This window comes from Borostomias antarcticus, assembly GCF_949987555.1.
Source record: "Borostomias antarcticus genome assembly, chromosome: 1".
Lineage (NCBI taxonomy): Eukaryota > Metazoa > Chordata > Actinopteri > Stomiiformes > Stomiidae > Borostomias > Borostomias antarcticus.
The window spans coordinates 57389823-57406803 of record NC_140234.1 but is presented as its reverse complement, the minus strand read 5'-3'; the positions used below and the strand labels follow the sequence as shown (position 1 = coordinate 57406803).

The following is a 16981-nucleotide window of genomic DNA, read 5'->3' as shown; positions in this document are numbered from 1 at the left end:
ACACGGTCGGCGGCCTGTTCCCCAACACCGTCTACCTCTTCATCGTCCGGGCGCTCAACGTCTACGGCCTCAGCGACCCCAGCCCCATCTCCGAGCCCGTCCGCACGCAAGGTCGGTATCTGGGTCGGACTTTCACACAACGAATACGTCACGAAAAACGAAACTATCACTCCATTCATGGCGTTACACTGTACCGGAAGTCAGCAATGACATGGTAACCCAGCGAGTATCCAGCACCCACTCCAATTCCAATCCATTCCAAACCCGGTTTCACAATGCCGGGTTTCAGCTCACAGAAAGTCATAATACCACTGACTCCTAATATGATGTACTCCTAAAAATACATTCAACTCAAACATAAAATTATTACATTACCACTGCAGTCCACCACAATGGCTTCTGGGAGACGTAGTCAGTGACGTAGGTGATGCTAACGTTGTGCTGTGTTGGTGCTCGTGCAGACGTGAGTCCCACGGGCCAGGGGGTTGACCACAGGCAGGTCCAGAGAGAGCTGGGAGAGGTGGCCGTGCAGCTTCAGGAGCCCGTGACGCTGACCGCCTCCACCGTCAGAGTCTCCTGGATGGTCAGTATCTTCGACCCGCACTCGAAACCTCATATATCGAATATTATATACACGGAGTAGTTCGATTCCCCCAGAATGAGGCGACATTACTTTGAATAATATTCGAGGTATCGATTATTCGAATAACCGAATAATCGATACCTCGAATATCATTCAAAGTAATATATAAGAATAATCGAATAATCAATACCTCGAATATTATTCAAAGTAGCGTCGCCTCATTCTGGGGGAATCGAACTACTCCGTGTTCATACTCATGTCCATTCCCCCCTCCCGCGGTCCGCTGCCTTTCCTGGCGATCTCTCCCCGATCTCTTTTCTCACTCCTCTTCTCTCACCCCCCTCCCAATCGCCCCCCCTCCCTTCCCCCGCCAGGTGGACCGCCAGTCCCAGTTCGTGCAGGGCTACCGGCTGCTCTACCGGCCCAGCGGGGGGCCATGGCAGCTGCAGGATGTCAAAGCCCCCTCGGAGCGCAGCGCCGTCATCGGGGACCTGCTCAAAGGCACCGAGTACGAGGTCAAGATACGACCCTACTTCGACGAGTTCCAGGGCAAGGACAGCAGGCCGCTGCTGGTCCGAACCCCGGAGGAAGGTAAGACAGGGTTCCGTGGCGGTGGCCGAGGTGTGTTGAAGTGCACTAGGCAGCCATCTTGTTTTTTCTGATATTGATTTGAATGTACGTGTAAGTGACCGCAAACAGTGCCCTTTGGGTACTTTTCTTTTGATAGCGGGACTTTTATTTTGGTAGCTTTTCTTGGCCGACCAGTGTTGCCAACTTGACGCCAACTTTATGACTTATTGATTATATCATCTAACTACTTCTAGCTACTTTTGGGAGAGTCAACTGCTACTTCCCTTACAGAGGAGTTGCCAGTACTGTTGCTGACTTTGCAAGTTCAAATGCACGTTAGTTCAATCTCAAGGCATGTGGAATGAGGTGGAATGTGAGAAAAGTTCAAAGTATTCTAGCTAACTGCAGAAGTCGAAATTAAATATTTCAGTGATTAGATTAAAAATCGGAGCTATGCTAAGTAGCCGTTGAAAGTTTAATAGGGAACAGAAGCAATTAGAAAGATGAGTAGTTGTTTCCAGCAAGGCGCTATGGCTGTCCCAAGATGGCCGCCGTACTTCAGTTAAGATTTATGTGCACCCTCGATAAGCGGAGCGACTTTTCACGGTGCGTGTATGGTGCTTGAACATGGTGTTTGGTTTGACGTCAGTGATGCTCAAAATGGTGTCCTATAAAGAGAACGTAATGAAGGCATCAGGAAACACTCTGTGCTTTCTTATTGAATGTGTCGAGGGCTGCTACAGTACTTGAATATGACAGGGTCTTAGAATATGGGCTTTGCTGATGGACATTTTGAAAATCGCTACGCTTCACAACCAGGCGTGGAACAATTTAGCCACAGGGATTTCTAGTCATGACAATGAACTTACTTCAAGTCTAATTGCTGCGTTAGATCGACTGCAATTTTCAAGTCAAATCGATCAAAATCCATTCAGTGGTGATACTTCAGCATCGTCCTCGGACACGCGCTGCCGTCCGTCGCATAGCAACAGTCTCCTCTCCCCTCCTCTCCCCTCCAGTGCCGAGCGCCCCGCCCAGAGCCGTCACCGTGGCAACGCTGAAGATGAGCAACACCTCCAGCATCAGCGTGTCCTGGGAGCCGCCCCCCGCGGAGATGCAGAATGGAGTGATCCAGGAGTACAGGGTGAGCCAATCACAGCAGAGCAGCCGGGGGACTCCTGGAGATGGGGGTGAACCCTCTCCTAACTGAGGCGAGGTCATTTCAGACTGGTGGGAGGGGGGGGGGGGGGTGTAGCGGTCCAATGTGTCGTGCGTCGGCGCAGCTGCCCACCAGGGACCAGGGTGTTCCAGCCCGCGGATCAGAATAGAACTGGAACCCAGAGAGAACCGCTCCCTAAAGGTGGTTCCCTTAAGGTGGTTCTCGGCTCGAGGATTCATCGCGCCACTGAATCACGGGCTTGAGAGTGAAGTTCTGTAGCTGTCTGTCTCTTTTGTATCGCCAACCGGCAGGGTGGTGCGACAAATATTCAACAGTAATAACGGCATAGTTGGACAATATGTCGGGAGGAAATGACTACCGAATTGGGAGAAAACCGGACATAATCCCAAATAAATAATTAATCGAAAAATAGAAAAGTCATTTCTGACCATGTGGCGACCACCAACGCTGTGTACTGTTGGAAAACTCCGTCTGAAACTACCAGATGAAAAGTGACCCGGGGTCAAGTCTCACAGCGCGCTTCCCGCCTTCCCCAACAGGTGTGGTGTGTGGGCAACGCCCATGACAACCAGACCCGTTACCATATCAACCGCACGGTGGAGGGCGGCGTGCTGTCCACGCTGCTGGAGGGCCTGCTGCCTGGCGTCCTCTACCAGGTGGAGGTGGCGGCGGTGACCGGCGCCGGCGTGGGAGCCCGCAGCAAAGCCGTGTCCGTCATCATTAGTAAGTCCCCCTGGAAACGCAGCGTCAGACAGATCGGTCCGCTGAGTCAGCTGTGCTTGTTGTTCTCTTATCTGAGACCTGCTGGGTTGAATTCTACCAGGAACAAAACAGCGTCTCTTATTCAATGTTTTCTACGCTCTTCCTCCATGCTCTCCCTCCCTCCCTCTCTCTCTCTCTCTTTCTCTCTCTCTCTCTCTCCCTCTCTCTCTCTCTTTCTCCCTCTCTCTCCCTCCCTCTCTCTCTTTCTCTCTATCTCTCTCCCTCTCTTTCTCTCTTCCTCCATGCTCTCTCTCCCTCCCTCTCTCTCTCCCTCTCTTTCTCTCTTCCTCCATGCTCTCTCTCCCTCCCTCTCTCTCTCCCTCCCTCTCTCTCTTTCTCCCTCCCTCTCTCTCTCTCTCCCTCCCTCTCTCTCTTTCTCCCTCCCTCTCTCTTTCTCTCTCTCTCTCTATCTCTCTCTCTCTCCCTCCCCCCCTCTCTCTCCCTCCCCCTCTCTCTTTCTCTCTCTCTCTTTCTCCCTCCCTCTCTCTCTCCCTCTTTCTCTCCCTCTCTTTCTCTCTCTCTCTCCCTCCCCCTCTCTCTCTCTCTCCCTCCCTCTGTCTCTCTCCCTCCCTCTCTCCCACCTCTCTCTCTCTCCCACCCGTTCTTTCTGTCTGTCTCTCTCATCTCACCGTCCCTTCATCTGCTCCCTCCTTCTCTCTCTTTCTCTCTCTTTCTCTCCCACCTGTTCTTTCTCCTCTCCTCCCTCCTTCTCTCTCTCTCTCTCTATCCCACTCGTTCTTTGTCCTCTCCTCCCTCCTCCTCTCTCTCTCAGAGCTGCCGGTGGAGCAGCCGTCGGAGGCGGAGGGGGAGGAGTCAGGCGGTGGCGGCGGCGCCGGGGAGGAGAGCGTGAGCCTGGCCGAGCAGATCACCGACGTGGTCAAACAGCCCGCCTTCATCGCCGGGATAGGCGGAGCCTGCTGGGTCATCCTCATGGGCTTCAGCATGTGGATCTACTGCCGCCGCAAGAAGAGGAAGGAGCTCAGCCACTACACCGCCTCCTTCGCCTACACGCCCGCAGGTACCTGACCCCTGACCCCTGACCCTGACCTTGACCCCGACCATAACACTGAACCTGACCCTAACCCTAACACTGACCCTAACCTGTCTACATTACGGTCATACAACACATTAATGTCCTTCATACTCCTGTTTTGACCGTTTTTTAAAAACGTTCTGAAAATGTTCTCTACTCACTGATGTGTTTCTGTCTTTCACAGTTGGGTTTCCACATGGAGAAGCTTCTGGACTCAACGGAAGGTACATTAATGCCTAAAGTATTCCATTTAAATTCAGTGATACATCAAATAAAACAGTATTTCCAGACACCCCGAAATATATATTTTGTTATGTTTGAGACAAAGCCCAATTTAATATTTTTTTTATAGCTACAGTACAGTAACAGGTGTGAAAGCTGAGTGCTGGAAACAGCTTGTTAGCGTTAGCATCATTATTTTATTTGACTTTTTAGTTTTTCTGGGGGGCATCGGCTCAACAATTTTGTCAACACCTTTGTGGTGAGGTATTGTTGAGGTGAGGTTAGGTATTGTTGAGGTGAGGTTAGGTATTGTTGAGGTGAGGTTAGGTATTGTTGAGGCGAGGTTAGGTATCGTTGAGGCGATGTTAGGCATTGTTGAGGTGATGTTTGGTGACCATGTGAGTTGAAGCGGCTCAGATAGAGGTTCGAGACGCAGCCCTTCGTTAGTAGGGAAGGGTTTGGGTTCAGGGTTCAGGGGTCAGGGTTCAGGGTTCTGACTCTGTGGTGTGTTCAGGCCTGGCATGCTGGGTGGCAGCATGGGAAACTACCCGTGGCTGGCGGACTCCTGGCCCACAACCAACCTGGTCCACAACGGCAAGGAGGCCGTCAACTGCTGCTCCGCTAAACACGACACCGCAGAGAGATACTACAACGGTATCTATCTATCTATCTATCTATCTATCTATCTATCTATCTATCTATCTATCTATCTATCTATCTATCTATCTATCTATCTATCTATCTATCTATCTATCTATCTATCTATATCAGAGAGATACTACAACGGTATCTATCTATCTATCTATCTATCTATCTATCTATCTATCTATCTATCTATCTATCTATCTATCTATCTATCTATCTATATCAGAGAGATACTACAACGGTATCTATCTATCTATCTGTCTGTCTGTCTGTCTGTCTGTCTGTCTGTCTGTCTGTCTGTCTGTCTGTCTGTCTGTCTGTCTGTCTATCTATCTATCTATCTATCTATCTATCTATCTATCTATCTATCTATCTATCTATCTATCTATATCAGAGAGATACTACAACGGTAAGATAGGACCTACTGCTGAAAACTGGGACTGTATGTGCTATTTAGAGTCATTAAAGTATCTATCTATCTATCTATCTATCTATCTATCTATCTATCTATCTATCTATCTATCTATCTATCTATCTATCTATCTATCTATCTATCAGTATAAGACACTGCAACTTCATCCTTCATTTGATATAAAACGTTACAACACTTCACACAACACAACATGGCCGCTAACCGTGTGGCCCCGCGCGATGAGCGCCCCCATTAACTGCCCCCCCCCCCCCCCCCCCCTCCAGAAGCGGGCATCTCCAACTACCTCAACCAGACGGAGAAGTACAGCACGGGGGGGTCCACGGAGGGGCCCATCTACAGCACCATCGACCCGGCCGGGGACGACCTCCGCAGCTTCAGCGGCCCCTACTCCCCCCACACCACCACGCCCTACGCCAGCACTCCCATCATGCCTTTCACCAGCCCGGCGCCACACAGCCCCGACCAGGAGGGAGGGGGGCACTGGATCTCCCAGCCGGGGCCCTCCGGGGCCCAGTACGCCCAGCTGGAGCGGTGTCGGGCGGACAGCGGTAGGAACCGGCGCTGAAAAATTCTGCTATGTGATATTTCAGTTTGTTTTTTTTATTTGCAAACATTTCCTAAAAAACCTGTTTGCGCTTTGTCATTATGAGATATTGTGTGTTTGGTGAGGGGGGGGGAAAGGAATGTAATCCATTTTAGAATTAGGCTGTAACGTAACAAAATGTGAAACAGAAATGTTGTATTAGTCCATTTAGAGGCTTCACCGTATGTACGTGTGTGTGTGTGTGTGTGTGTGTGTGTGTGTGTGTGTGTGTGTGTGTGTGTGTGCGTGTGTGTGTGTGTACGCGTGTGTGTGTGTGTGTGTATGTGTGTGTGTGTGTGTGTGTGTGTGTGCGTGTGTGTGCGTGCGTGCGTGTGTGTGTGTGTGTGTGTGTGTATGTACGCGTGTGTGTGTGTGTGTGTGTATGTGTGTGTGTGTGTATGTGTGTGTGTGCATGTATGTGTGTGCGTGCGTGCGTGCGTGCGTGTGTGTGTGTAGGTAAACCCAAGCAGAAGTCGATGGGCAAGGCTGTGAAGACCCCGTCTCTGAACTGGGCCGAGGCCCCGCCCCCTCACCCCCCCTCTGTTGAACAGGAAGAGGAGGAGCCAGAGCAGGAAGACATGGAGCTGGGGTGAGAATATACTCTGTACACACACACACACACACACACACACACACACACACACACACACACACACTGTACACTCATTCATTCATGCACATACCATTCACAATGACAAACACACAGACACAAACACACATTCCCCAATGCACACACACTCTCTCTCACTGTCATACATTCACACACACACACACACACACACACACACACACACACACACACACACACACACACACTAACATTCACCAATGCACACACACACACACACACACTCTCTCTCACTGTCATACACGCACACACACACACAAACTAACATTCACCAATGCACACACACACACACACACACTCACACTCTTTCTCACTGTCACACACACACACGCACACACACACACACACACACACACGCACACTAACATTCAGCAATGCACATGCACACACACTCTCTCTCACTGTCACACACACACACACACACACACACACACACACACACACTCCCACCACCCCACCATTATGTTGTCAAGGCCAATTCAGCATTCATGGCGTCTGGCCGGTGAGCGTTGAGTTCTCGCTCCTTAACTCCCATTCAGCCCACCTGAATAGGGCGCGGACAGCCGCTCAACTGAACACACATATTAACACACGTCCTTGTGCCTCTAACCATCTCTGACAACTCGATTACACTAGCCCTAGCCAAGAAACTAGCCGTCTAGCCATTATCCCCTCAACCCCTGCGCTGCGATTGCCCTCAGCGCTAATGCAATTAGCCTCGGTTAGCCTTCTCGTGTTCCCCTATCCTGGCCACATAACAAAATCATCGTTCACCAGCCTTCTCACGGTACCCCCCCCCTCCCGTACTGATGACTGCAGCTGGTTCCAGATTCGAGATGAGATGGAGATAACGGAGTTAACCTTCCTGCCGCTCCCGTGGCTAGCGGTGAGGGACATTAGCCGCTTGTGATGTTAGCCTGCCAGCTAGCTACAGTAGGTAGCTCCCTGGCTCTTAACATTCCATGCATGAATCCACACACACACACACACAGACGCACACCACCGCCATCGACACACACACCTCTATCAATGGCAGTTATGAAAACATGCCACCATCATGCAGACATATGAAAGCCATCGCCCATTTTGAGTAAGCGAGGCCATTCAGCCGGACATTAAGTGCCCGGGGCGTAGAGTGACATGGAATGTTCTAGTCTGGCCTCCCATAAGTCTGCTTGACAGGACTACCCCCCCCACCCTCGATCAGTCAGACCCAGGCCAGCCTAGCCATGGCCGCAGGGCAGAGCCGGTAATTACGGTGTGAAGCTGTGTAAACCGATAGCGCGCCGCAGGGCATGGGAGGGTAGCTGAAGATGAAGCGCGGTCGATTTGAATGATTTAGATTCTGGATTTCTTTCTTCCCGTCATTCGCCGTTGGTCATGGACTTTTTTTTACTTGCAACTTTCATGTTTTGTGAATATGTTTTCGCAATACATTTTTTTATTTTTTTATTTTATTGAGCCTTTATTTAGACAGGTTAATCTCATAGAACCACAAGGTCTCATTCTGAAGAGAGGCTTGGTCAACCATACAACACAAAGTTACAGACAGACAGACAGACAGACAGACAGGACATTCAACACAACACAAAGTTACAGACAGACAGACAGACAGACAGACAGACAGACAGACAGACAGGACATTCAACACAACACAAAGTTACAGACAGACAGGACATTGACCTATCAGACTGCGCATTTTCTAACTGCCACAAAAAGAATCGTCTCAGCGTCAGAACGAACGAACGAACGAATGAACGGACGGACGAACGAACGAACGAACGAACAAACGAATGAACGAGCCTCTCTGTCCTCTCAGGTCGGAGGACGAGGAGGAGGAGTGGTGCCCGCCCCTTCCCGAACGGACCTATCTGACGGAGGGCTGTGAGGACGGGCCCTGCCCCCCGTTCCGGGGCGACGCCCCCTCCCCGACCACCTCCTACAGCCACCAGTCCACCGCCACCCTGACGCCGTCGCCCCGCGACGAGACCCGCCCACCCCACGACCTGCGCCTGCTCCACCTCGACGGACATCAACCGGCGCCACGGTACGGACCCGGCCCAGCGCCGACCAGAACTACCAAAAAAAAAAAACACAAACGCAATCTCTCCCGGAGGCTTCGGTAAAACACGGACTCTTGTGTCCGAGATAGCAAGCGGATCTGGGCCATATACAGGCCAGATCTGGCCCTTGTGGCTTAGTTCCGGCCCATATATGGCCCAGAATCATTACACATCCGCTTGCTATCTGGGGTTCGCTCCAGTCCCCAGTACCAGCAATTATGTCCAATCAGACGGCGTCTTGACGTGACGCACAATAGCCATAGCGTACGGGGCGATAGAAATACAATTTAAATGTTTCTCTGCAGATGGAGCTTTCTCAATGGATGAAGGTAGCTTTAAAGGGTTATTCCACAGATTTTCTGCAATCACGTTAAAGGCTTATTCCACAGATACAGTAGTCTACGATCATGTTAAAGGGTTATTCCACAGATTTTCTGCAATCATGTTAAAGGGTTATTCCACAGATTTTCTCTGCTGACGCGTCGATCTTTTCCCGTACCAGGAGGTTACCGTGCGGTCCCGTACCGGCGCCGCGGGCGCCCAGCCCGCCACTCACCCAGTCCAACCCCAACCTCTCTCACCTCGGCGCCCAGCAGGACGCGGGGTCAGAGGTCGGCACGCCACACCACCACCGCAGTGTCTCGGTGCACCGCCGTGACCTCAGCCAGGGGGCGACACTCAGCGCCGACAACGTCAGCTCCACCACACCGGGTCAGTAGATACACACACACACACATACACACACACACACACACACACACACACATACATACACACACACACATACGCATACATACACACACACACACACATACATACATACACACACACAGACACACACACACACACACACACACATACACACACACACACACACACAAACACGCACAACAGACATACACACACACCTACACACATAGACATACACACACGCACACAGACACACACATACACACACACACACACACACACACACACACACACACGTGGTTATCATTGGCATGTTGTGGTCTCTCAAGGGAAACTGTCTTTACATGACGTCATAATAACGTGACGTGACCTCATAAAAACGTGACGTGACCTCATAATAACGCAACGGTTTTTCCTGCCCCCCAGTCCGAGCCCGGCCCGCCCCCGACGGCACACACACGCCCCCCAGCCAGAAGTCCCGGGTCAAGAAGAAGAGCTCCAAAACCGGCAACTACAGGAGGGATCTACAAGGAGGTGAGTGTGTGTGTGTGTGTGTGTGTGTGTGTGTGTGTGTGTGTGTGTGTGTGTGTGTGTGACTGTGTGCTTGTGTGTATGTCTGTGTGTATAGGTGTGTGTGTGTGTATGTGTGTGTGTGTGTGTATGTGTGTGTGTGTGTGTGTGTTAGTAAGTAGAGTTCTGCTATCCAGAACAAACCTGATGGGTCCTGTCAATCCCTGCGTGAGGTCAGAACCGGGTAGGGCGTGTTATTTCACCAGCTACGAGGGCCCGGGGTATCATTTTCAAAAAATAACAAAAACGTATTTCTAACATTAACTCACTTCCTGGAAGAATGTGGCTTTCAGTTCTGCTCTGCTTCGCTCCCTAATAATAGCCCCGCGCTCGGACCGGACCGCCCATTCGTTTCACCTCATTACTGAACGCTGAACAGACTCCTGTTTCGGCCATTTTGTGAGATTGGTGTTGGCGGCGAGGTTCATCAACGATTAGTTCACCCGCCTAACCAATCACAGCGTTTGACATCACATTCAGAGGACGCTGATTGGCCCGGTTGAGAAGTCACTCTGGATGGGAGCTTCTCCAGACCCTGAATCGCATTTGGAAAATGAAAGTGGTCGGGAGATTCAGCGGGCTGGAGCCAGGCTAACGTAATAAAGCTCTTCTCCAAAACCTAAAACTTATTGCCAAAGGTTATTGTTAAGAAACAATAAATAAAACATTCAAAGTTGTATAGGCTAGTGAAAACACGGCCAGCAAATGCCGATATCAGATGAAAGCAGCCTTCCTTGGTGGAGTAGACAGTGGTTCTGTCTGCCTAAATCAAATCAAATCAAACTTTATTTTTATAGCGCATTTCATACACAGAGGCAACACAATGCGCTTTACAGAGAGCGATGGGAGGGTGGGCATACGACCCACCTCTACATATTCCAGAGGGAAGCAAAAAAACTGTTTCACCCGGGGGCCAGAAAAGTGAGCTGTAAAAATTCTTCCCTGACCTCTCTCAACGAGGCGATCGAGCAAGCTCCTGGGAAATGTTTGTCTATTGGCTAAGAACATATACAGAGCAGTAAACATGGGCTAGATACTTCATAAGAGAAACATGATAGCCTGTATAGCTTTCAATGTCCTGTTTGTATGCAGTTAAAAAGTACTAAGGTGGTCTTGGGGCGGCTGTAGCTCGAGAGATAGAGCTGGGTCATCCGATAATCGTAGGGTTGACGGTTCGAATCCCCCCTCCTCCTGAGGACATGTCGACGTATCCTTGCTCGGTGTCCCAAGTCACTAAACAAGGACAGCGAACTCCAAATTGCTCCCAATGAGCAGGTTAGCAGCTTGCGTGGCAGCTGCCGCGAACGGGTGAATGAGAGGGACTCATTGTAAAGCGCTTTGGATAAAAGCACTATAAATGCATTCCATTTAGGGCACAGGTTGTTGCAATATAAAACATCGGTGGTGATTTATATTTCGGGGCTGGGGCTGTGACAGCCTGATATTGCATCCCGGTGCGGTAGTAGTTAGAATGACCAGATACACCATCTGTTTTCAACGCTTTCACAACCTGATTTCAACGCTTCTGTGTGAAAAAACGCTAACTCTGCCGTTGTCCCCGGCTCCCTCCAGACCTCCCTCCACCCCCGGAGCCGCCCCCGGAAGACACGGGCGCGCGCGGCCCAGCGGGGGGGCTGGATGGCGGGCACAGAGAGGGCGGCGGGTCCTCCTTGTCCTCCATGGAGAGGAGAGAACACAGCGCCCCCCACAGGAAGGGATCGGGACAGAGACGACAGGAGGGTGAGTATTCGACGTGCGCACGCACGCACACGCACACACACACACAGTCACTCATTTGCACAGGCACACATACAGAAAGGGGCTGAAATGTCGTGTCATTCCGACTCTTGGATGCACTCAACAGCCAATCACAGTCATTGCCAGATTGCAAGTGATTCCAGAACATTCTGACTGCGCCAACGCATTTCAATCCAGATTCACACACATTTCAATCCAGATTCACACGCATTTCAATCCAGATTCATTCCACGTTCACATCCACTCCGGGTAGCGCGGCACTCGTAACTCACTTTTTTGTCCCTCTCTGCCACCCGTCACCCAGAGGACGAGATCGTCCCGTACGGCGCCGGCGCCAAGCCCAGCTACCTGGCACGGGGCCAGATGTCCGCCAGCTGCTCCACCACGGGGAGCTCCTCGTCGCGAGGGTCCACGGGCTCCCGAGGCCCCGCCTCCTCCAACAGGAAGCGCAGCGAGGTGAGAGACGGGGAGGGGGGCGGGGCAGGGCGGGCGGGGCAGTGGGGGAGGGGCAGTGATGTATACCGCGGTAAAGGCCGGATCGCCCTCCTAAGTGGCGCTGTAGACAAATGATGTGAGCGGCGTTAGAACGATGGCGGCGGCGGTCGAGTCGATGGCGGCTCGGCAGGGCGCCCGGCGCCGTACGCGCGGGGATGAATCACCGGGGCGAGGACACGGTGACGGGAGGGACATTACCGGGCCCGTCACCGGCAGAGAGAGAGAGGCTTGATTCACCGCTTCATAGCTGCACATCATCTCATCTCCACCTCCCCATAAAACGCACATAAAAACACGGCACACACACACAAGCGCATATACTGTACGCGCGCGTGCAAGCATGGGTGCAGGTAGGCGCACACACACACACATACACACACTAGCACATAAATATGTGCACTCTCGCTCTGTTATACACACACGGTCTTTGTGAAACACACACACACACAGACACACACACACGCACACACACACACACATCATAAAGTAAAGCACACAAGTAGATCCACTCCAGCTCCCCCAGTCCCACCTCACAGCGTGGGCTACGGGTCCGCCCCCACACCGCCCGCCCACCCCTCTCCCTCTGTGAAGTGCACTTCAGAAAGCACACTTGTTTAAGAGCACTCCCACACAGCCAGCCCCCACCCCCTCTCCCCCCCCCCTCCTCTACCCCCCAAGCACAAGCTGTGTGGTCTCCCAACACACCACCATGGTCTAGATTCTAGCGAAGGCTACACACTACACAACCACAACAACATTTTCAACTCTCTCAACTAGAGGTGAAGGCCCACCAATCCGAAAGGGGAACTGTAGCGTTGCCTCACGTCCCTCGTGTTGAGCTAAAAAAAAAACGTGTTACACTTGAACACGCCACTCTGACTTTAGCCAACGGGCTCGTAGCGGGTTCGTTCTGCGCCTGCGTGAGATGAAACAGCGCTACATACCAGCGGGAGTGTGGATCATCAGCAAAGTGAATTCTGGAGGCTGCTTGTTGTGCTGTCAATCACTGTGTTTCTTGCAGTTTTTAATCCAATGTTATTTCGTAGGATTAGGGATTTGGGACTAGATCTCAGTGCGCCTGGAAAGAGCGGGGGTTTAGAATCGTGTCTGGCTCGACAGAGCCGCTTTTCCAGTCAAAATGACGGCGTTTTGTGCGTCAGTCAAACGAAATATGTATAGAGAGGGGGTGTGTGAGCGAAGCGACGTTCGTTGGATCAACCGTTCAAGTTTCAAGCTTTCAAGATATGTTGTTCAACATTGAATATAGCCATCCCCATCTGCTCATCGGCGTGGTCAAAGTCCAGGGTTTTTTCTGACAGCGTGATCTGACTCCTGGTTCCTGACTCCTGATTGGTCATTTCTCAGAAGAACCTGAGGCTCCAGACGTCTGAGAAACTCTCTGGATCATGTAGGTCCAGGCTGGGGTCGAAGGTCACCCCCTGCTGGGACAGGGAAGACGACCCCTCGATGGGTCGTTCCACTTTGACCTGACCAGAGATCTAACATGGGAACATGGGCAACCCCTGAAATAAGTAAACACACACACACACACACACACACACACACACACACACATGCACGTGCCCTGGGGTCACCCCCTGTGGCCTGGCTGGTAACCCACCCTCTGAAGCCCCCCTACACCTCCTCTCTCCCTCCCTCGCGCTCCGCCGGGAACTTAAAAGCTGGGCCCGCACAATGGAGGGACTGTGTTTCCTCGGGGAGACAGTTTCAGGTTACCCCCTTCCTGTCTCAGCGCTGAACGTTATCTTTCCACTTGGGCGGAGACCCTCAATGGGGATTTAGTGTGTGTGTGTGTGTGTGTGGGGGGGAGGCAGGGGGGTAGTTGTAGATTTATACCCCCCCTGAGGGTCTGTATTTGCATCCTGCTTCCTTAAATCTGTACTTCCTGGTTTGACGGCCAATCCTCCTGATGAGTACGGAGTCAACAACTACAGTAGTCTATGACCATGTGTGTGTGTGTGTGTGTGCGTGCGTGCGTGCGTGCATGTTTATGTAAGTGTGTGGGCGAACGATAAGCAGGCTAGGCTAGTGGCTCAATTACTGCAAATATGAGGCAAATTGAGAATCTAGTTTGAAAACTGTTGCAGGAGAGTGATAAGTCCCAGTTGATGTTTTAGTGAAGTGCACCTCAGTTTGTTGAGCGAAGGACCATATCAGTAGCCTGGTACTCATTTCTACTTTGTTGGCTTTGGCTGGATAAATGTAACATGCTTTTGTGTTGAGTTCACGAAGGGGTGTGTGTGTGTGTTGGCTCGCTTAAGCATGTGCTTAAAAAGGTTGTTCATATTCAGACCTTAAGCATGTGCTTAAAAAGATGGTTCATATTCAGACCTTAAGCATGTGCTTAAAAAGGTGGTTCATATTCAGACCTTAAGCATGTGCTTAAAAAGGTGGTTCATATTCAGACCTTAAGCATGTGCTTAAAAAGGTTGTTCATATTCAGACCTTAAGCATGTGCTTAAAAAGATGGTTCATATTCAGACCTTAAGCATGTGCTTAAAAAGGTGGTTCTTATTCAGACCTTAAGCATGTGCTTAAAAAGGTGGTTCATATTCAGACCTTAAGCATGTGGTCCCTTGATGTAAGCCAGGAGAATACCTGCCCTTGTCTCAAAGCTCTTCATACTCAGTACATACTTCCAAGGTCTGAATCAAATGTAAATATTTAAATTAGGTCCCTTTTATTCACATTTCGAATGTCCTCGTTTGTCCCTCTCTTCACAGGAAATGAGATAAGCGACTACAGGAAGACGCTTTGAAAACGAAACACCCTTTGTCACCTACCCGTCCTTCGACGCCTCCAGAGCGGTTCTGCTGTCGGAGCGGAACGACAGACGGACAGGAAGTATGCACGGGTGCCGGAGGACCGCTCGGCCCTCTGGGACAGAACGGAAGACTCGTGTCTTGTTTTTTGAAATTATTACAATTATTTATAAATCCCGGGTTCGTCCCAAACCTCATTTGTAAATAACCATCTCTGTACTGTTTGTAGGTGGGCTCTGGATACAGGAAAGAAAGTATATTGTATTTATAACGGGGGGAAAAAAAATAAAAAAACAACTGTAAAACAACTGTTAAAAAAAAGGTCCGTTATTATAAAAGAAATAACATTTTAAAAAGTTCATGTCTTGAATGTGCCAACCTCTTTTTGTAGAACGTGTGTACAGTACCTTTGGAAACTATTGCACTCTCTTGTTGTGATGGTGTACAACAGAAAACATGAAGCACAATGTGTATGTTTGTCAAAGGGAGCTATGAACCGAACCACAGGACGCCTTTTCTCTCTTTGGAAACCCTCATCCCTCCCATCCACCGTCTTTTCTACATTTTTTTGTGTTTCTTTTGTACGAAAGCTTGTTGTGCGCCGATGGACAGATGTTGTAAAAGATTGTAAACCCGTCACTTTCCTCGAGGAGTGTTGCTGCGATAGTGAGATAAACTTGCGTATTCTGTTCAAAAAACCAAAATGACCCGTTCTGTGGACTAACTTTTTGGTAGTCTTGTTGTTTTGTAAAAATACAATAAAATACATTTGTTGAACTACATGTCAGTGTACGCTACTTGTGTAACAGTGTTCAGTGCCTGAATTAACATTTCTCCTGAAGTGGTGTTGACTGGTTTATAGTGAAACTTTTGCTGTACAACCAATAATCTTGATTTAACTTTGTTTTGGAGTTGGAGTACCACTTCAAACATGACTCTCCTCACCTCCAGGAGAGCTTGAAAGGCGATAGCTTAGCTGAAGTTGTGTTCTCTGCTTTTTCTGTTTTTTTTTCCTCGCTCCTATCGTTGCAGACAATTCACAGCACATTCCACCTGGCTGGTTCTGCACGGACCAAGCATGAAATTGCCGTGTGAGGCCTTCTGCCCAAAGCTCCGAAAGCAAAAACAGAACACGCACTCTCTCTCTCCAACCACCTGAGACATGGTATTAGATACCCTGAGGACACACACACACACACACATGCACGCACACACACACACGCACGCACACACACACACACACACACACGTGCACACGCGCGCACACACACACGCACACACACACCTCTCCTACACACATGCACATGCATTCTCCATCTCTCACACATACACACATGTACACGCACACACACGTACACACACACAGTTTATCTCTCCTCTACACACACACACACACATGCACACACAGGCATGCAAGTGGGAACATACGCAAACAAACACACACACACACCTCTGCTACACACACCACACACCTCTGCTACACACACATACACTCTCCATCTCTGTCACACACATGCACACACACAGAAACACACACACACACACACACACACTGAGCATGCATCTTTCTTCTTCAGTGTGGTCCCAGCAGCAGTGAGCTGATTGGTTAAAGGATTGTGATGGATGCTTTACCCTCGAGATAAACATCAGGTTCCTTAGAACACGTCTTAAAGAGGGAGTGGAACCACATGTGCAACGAACCCAATATGAAAAACATGCAGAAGAACAGATCCCTTCCACCGACCGTCCCTGACAAAGACGGACATGAGCGCTTGGCTGGTGAACTCATGATCTGATCATCTGGACCCGTGAGAGTGACCCCCCCCCCCCCCCCCCAGAACCAAGCCAGACCAAACCAGTTAGAGCAGAGAAGGGATCAGTCACAGTTCTGACCCGACAAAACCTCACCCTCTTACCCTCACCCCCATTCAAATGTGTCCCAGAAGACCCTCCCCCCTCCCCCCAATCCCTCGTACTCACCCT

The 16981-nt window shown here is 50.4% G+C and overlaps 1 protein-coding gene across 1 annotated transcript in view; it reads left to right on the top strand.

Moving 5' to 3' along the window:
- The window catches only part of robo3 (roundabout, axon guidance receptor, homolog 3), a gene marked incomplete at its 5' end in the record, with an annotated part of 150217 nt that extends 135216 nt beyond the window's left edge, over positions 1 to 15001 (top strand). Inside the window, 16 exons of the mRNA XM_084458810.1 lie at positions 1 to 111; positions 462 to 583; positions 958 to 1174; positions 2173 to 2297; positions 2873 to 3056; positions 3868 to 4113; positions 4313 to 4352; positions 4865 to 5004; positions 5692 to 5976; positions 6468 to 6600; positions 8459 to 8686; positions 9205 to 9413; positions 9819 to 9926; positions 11535 to 11702; positions 12025 to 12176; positions 14960 to 15001. The exon at positions 1 to 111 is cut by the window's left edge and continues 56 nt beyond it. Coding sequence (XP_084314936.1) covers positions 1 to 111; positions 462 to 583; positions 958 to 1174; positions 2173 to 2297; positions 2873 to 3056; positions 3868 to 4113; positions 4313 to 4352; positions 4865 to 5004; positions 5692 to 5976; positions 6468 to 6600; positions 8459 to 8686; positions 9205 to 9413; positions 9819 to 9926; positions 11535 to 11702; positions 12025 to 12176; positions 14960 to 14971 — 2480 coding nt within the window. The 3' untranslated portion in view covers positions 14972 to 15001. The remainder of the gene's footprint in view (positions 112 to 461; positions 584 to 957; positions 1175 to 2172; positions 2298 to 2872; positions 3057 to 3867; positions 4114 to 4312; positions 4353 to 4864; positions 5005 to 5691; positions 5977 to 6467; positions 6601 to 8458; positions 8687 to 9204; positions 9414 to 9818; positions 9927 to 11534; positions 11703 to 12024; positions 12177 to 14959) is intronic.
- Between the last annotated feature and the right edge of the window lie 1980 nt (positions 15002 to 16981).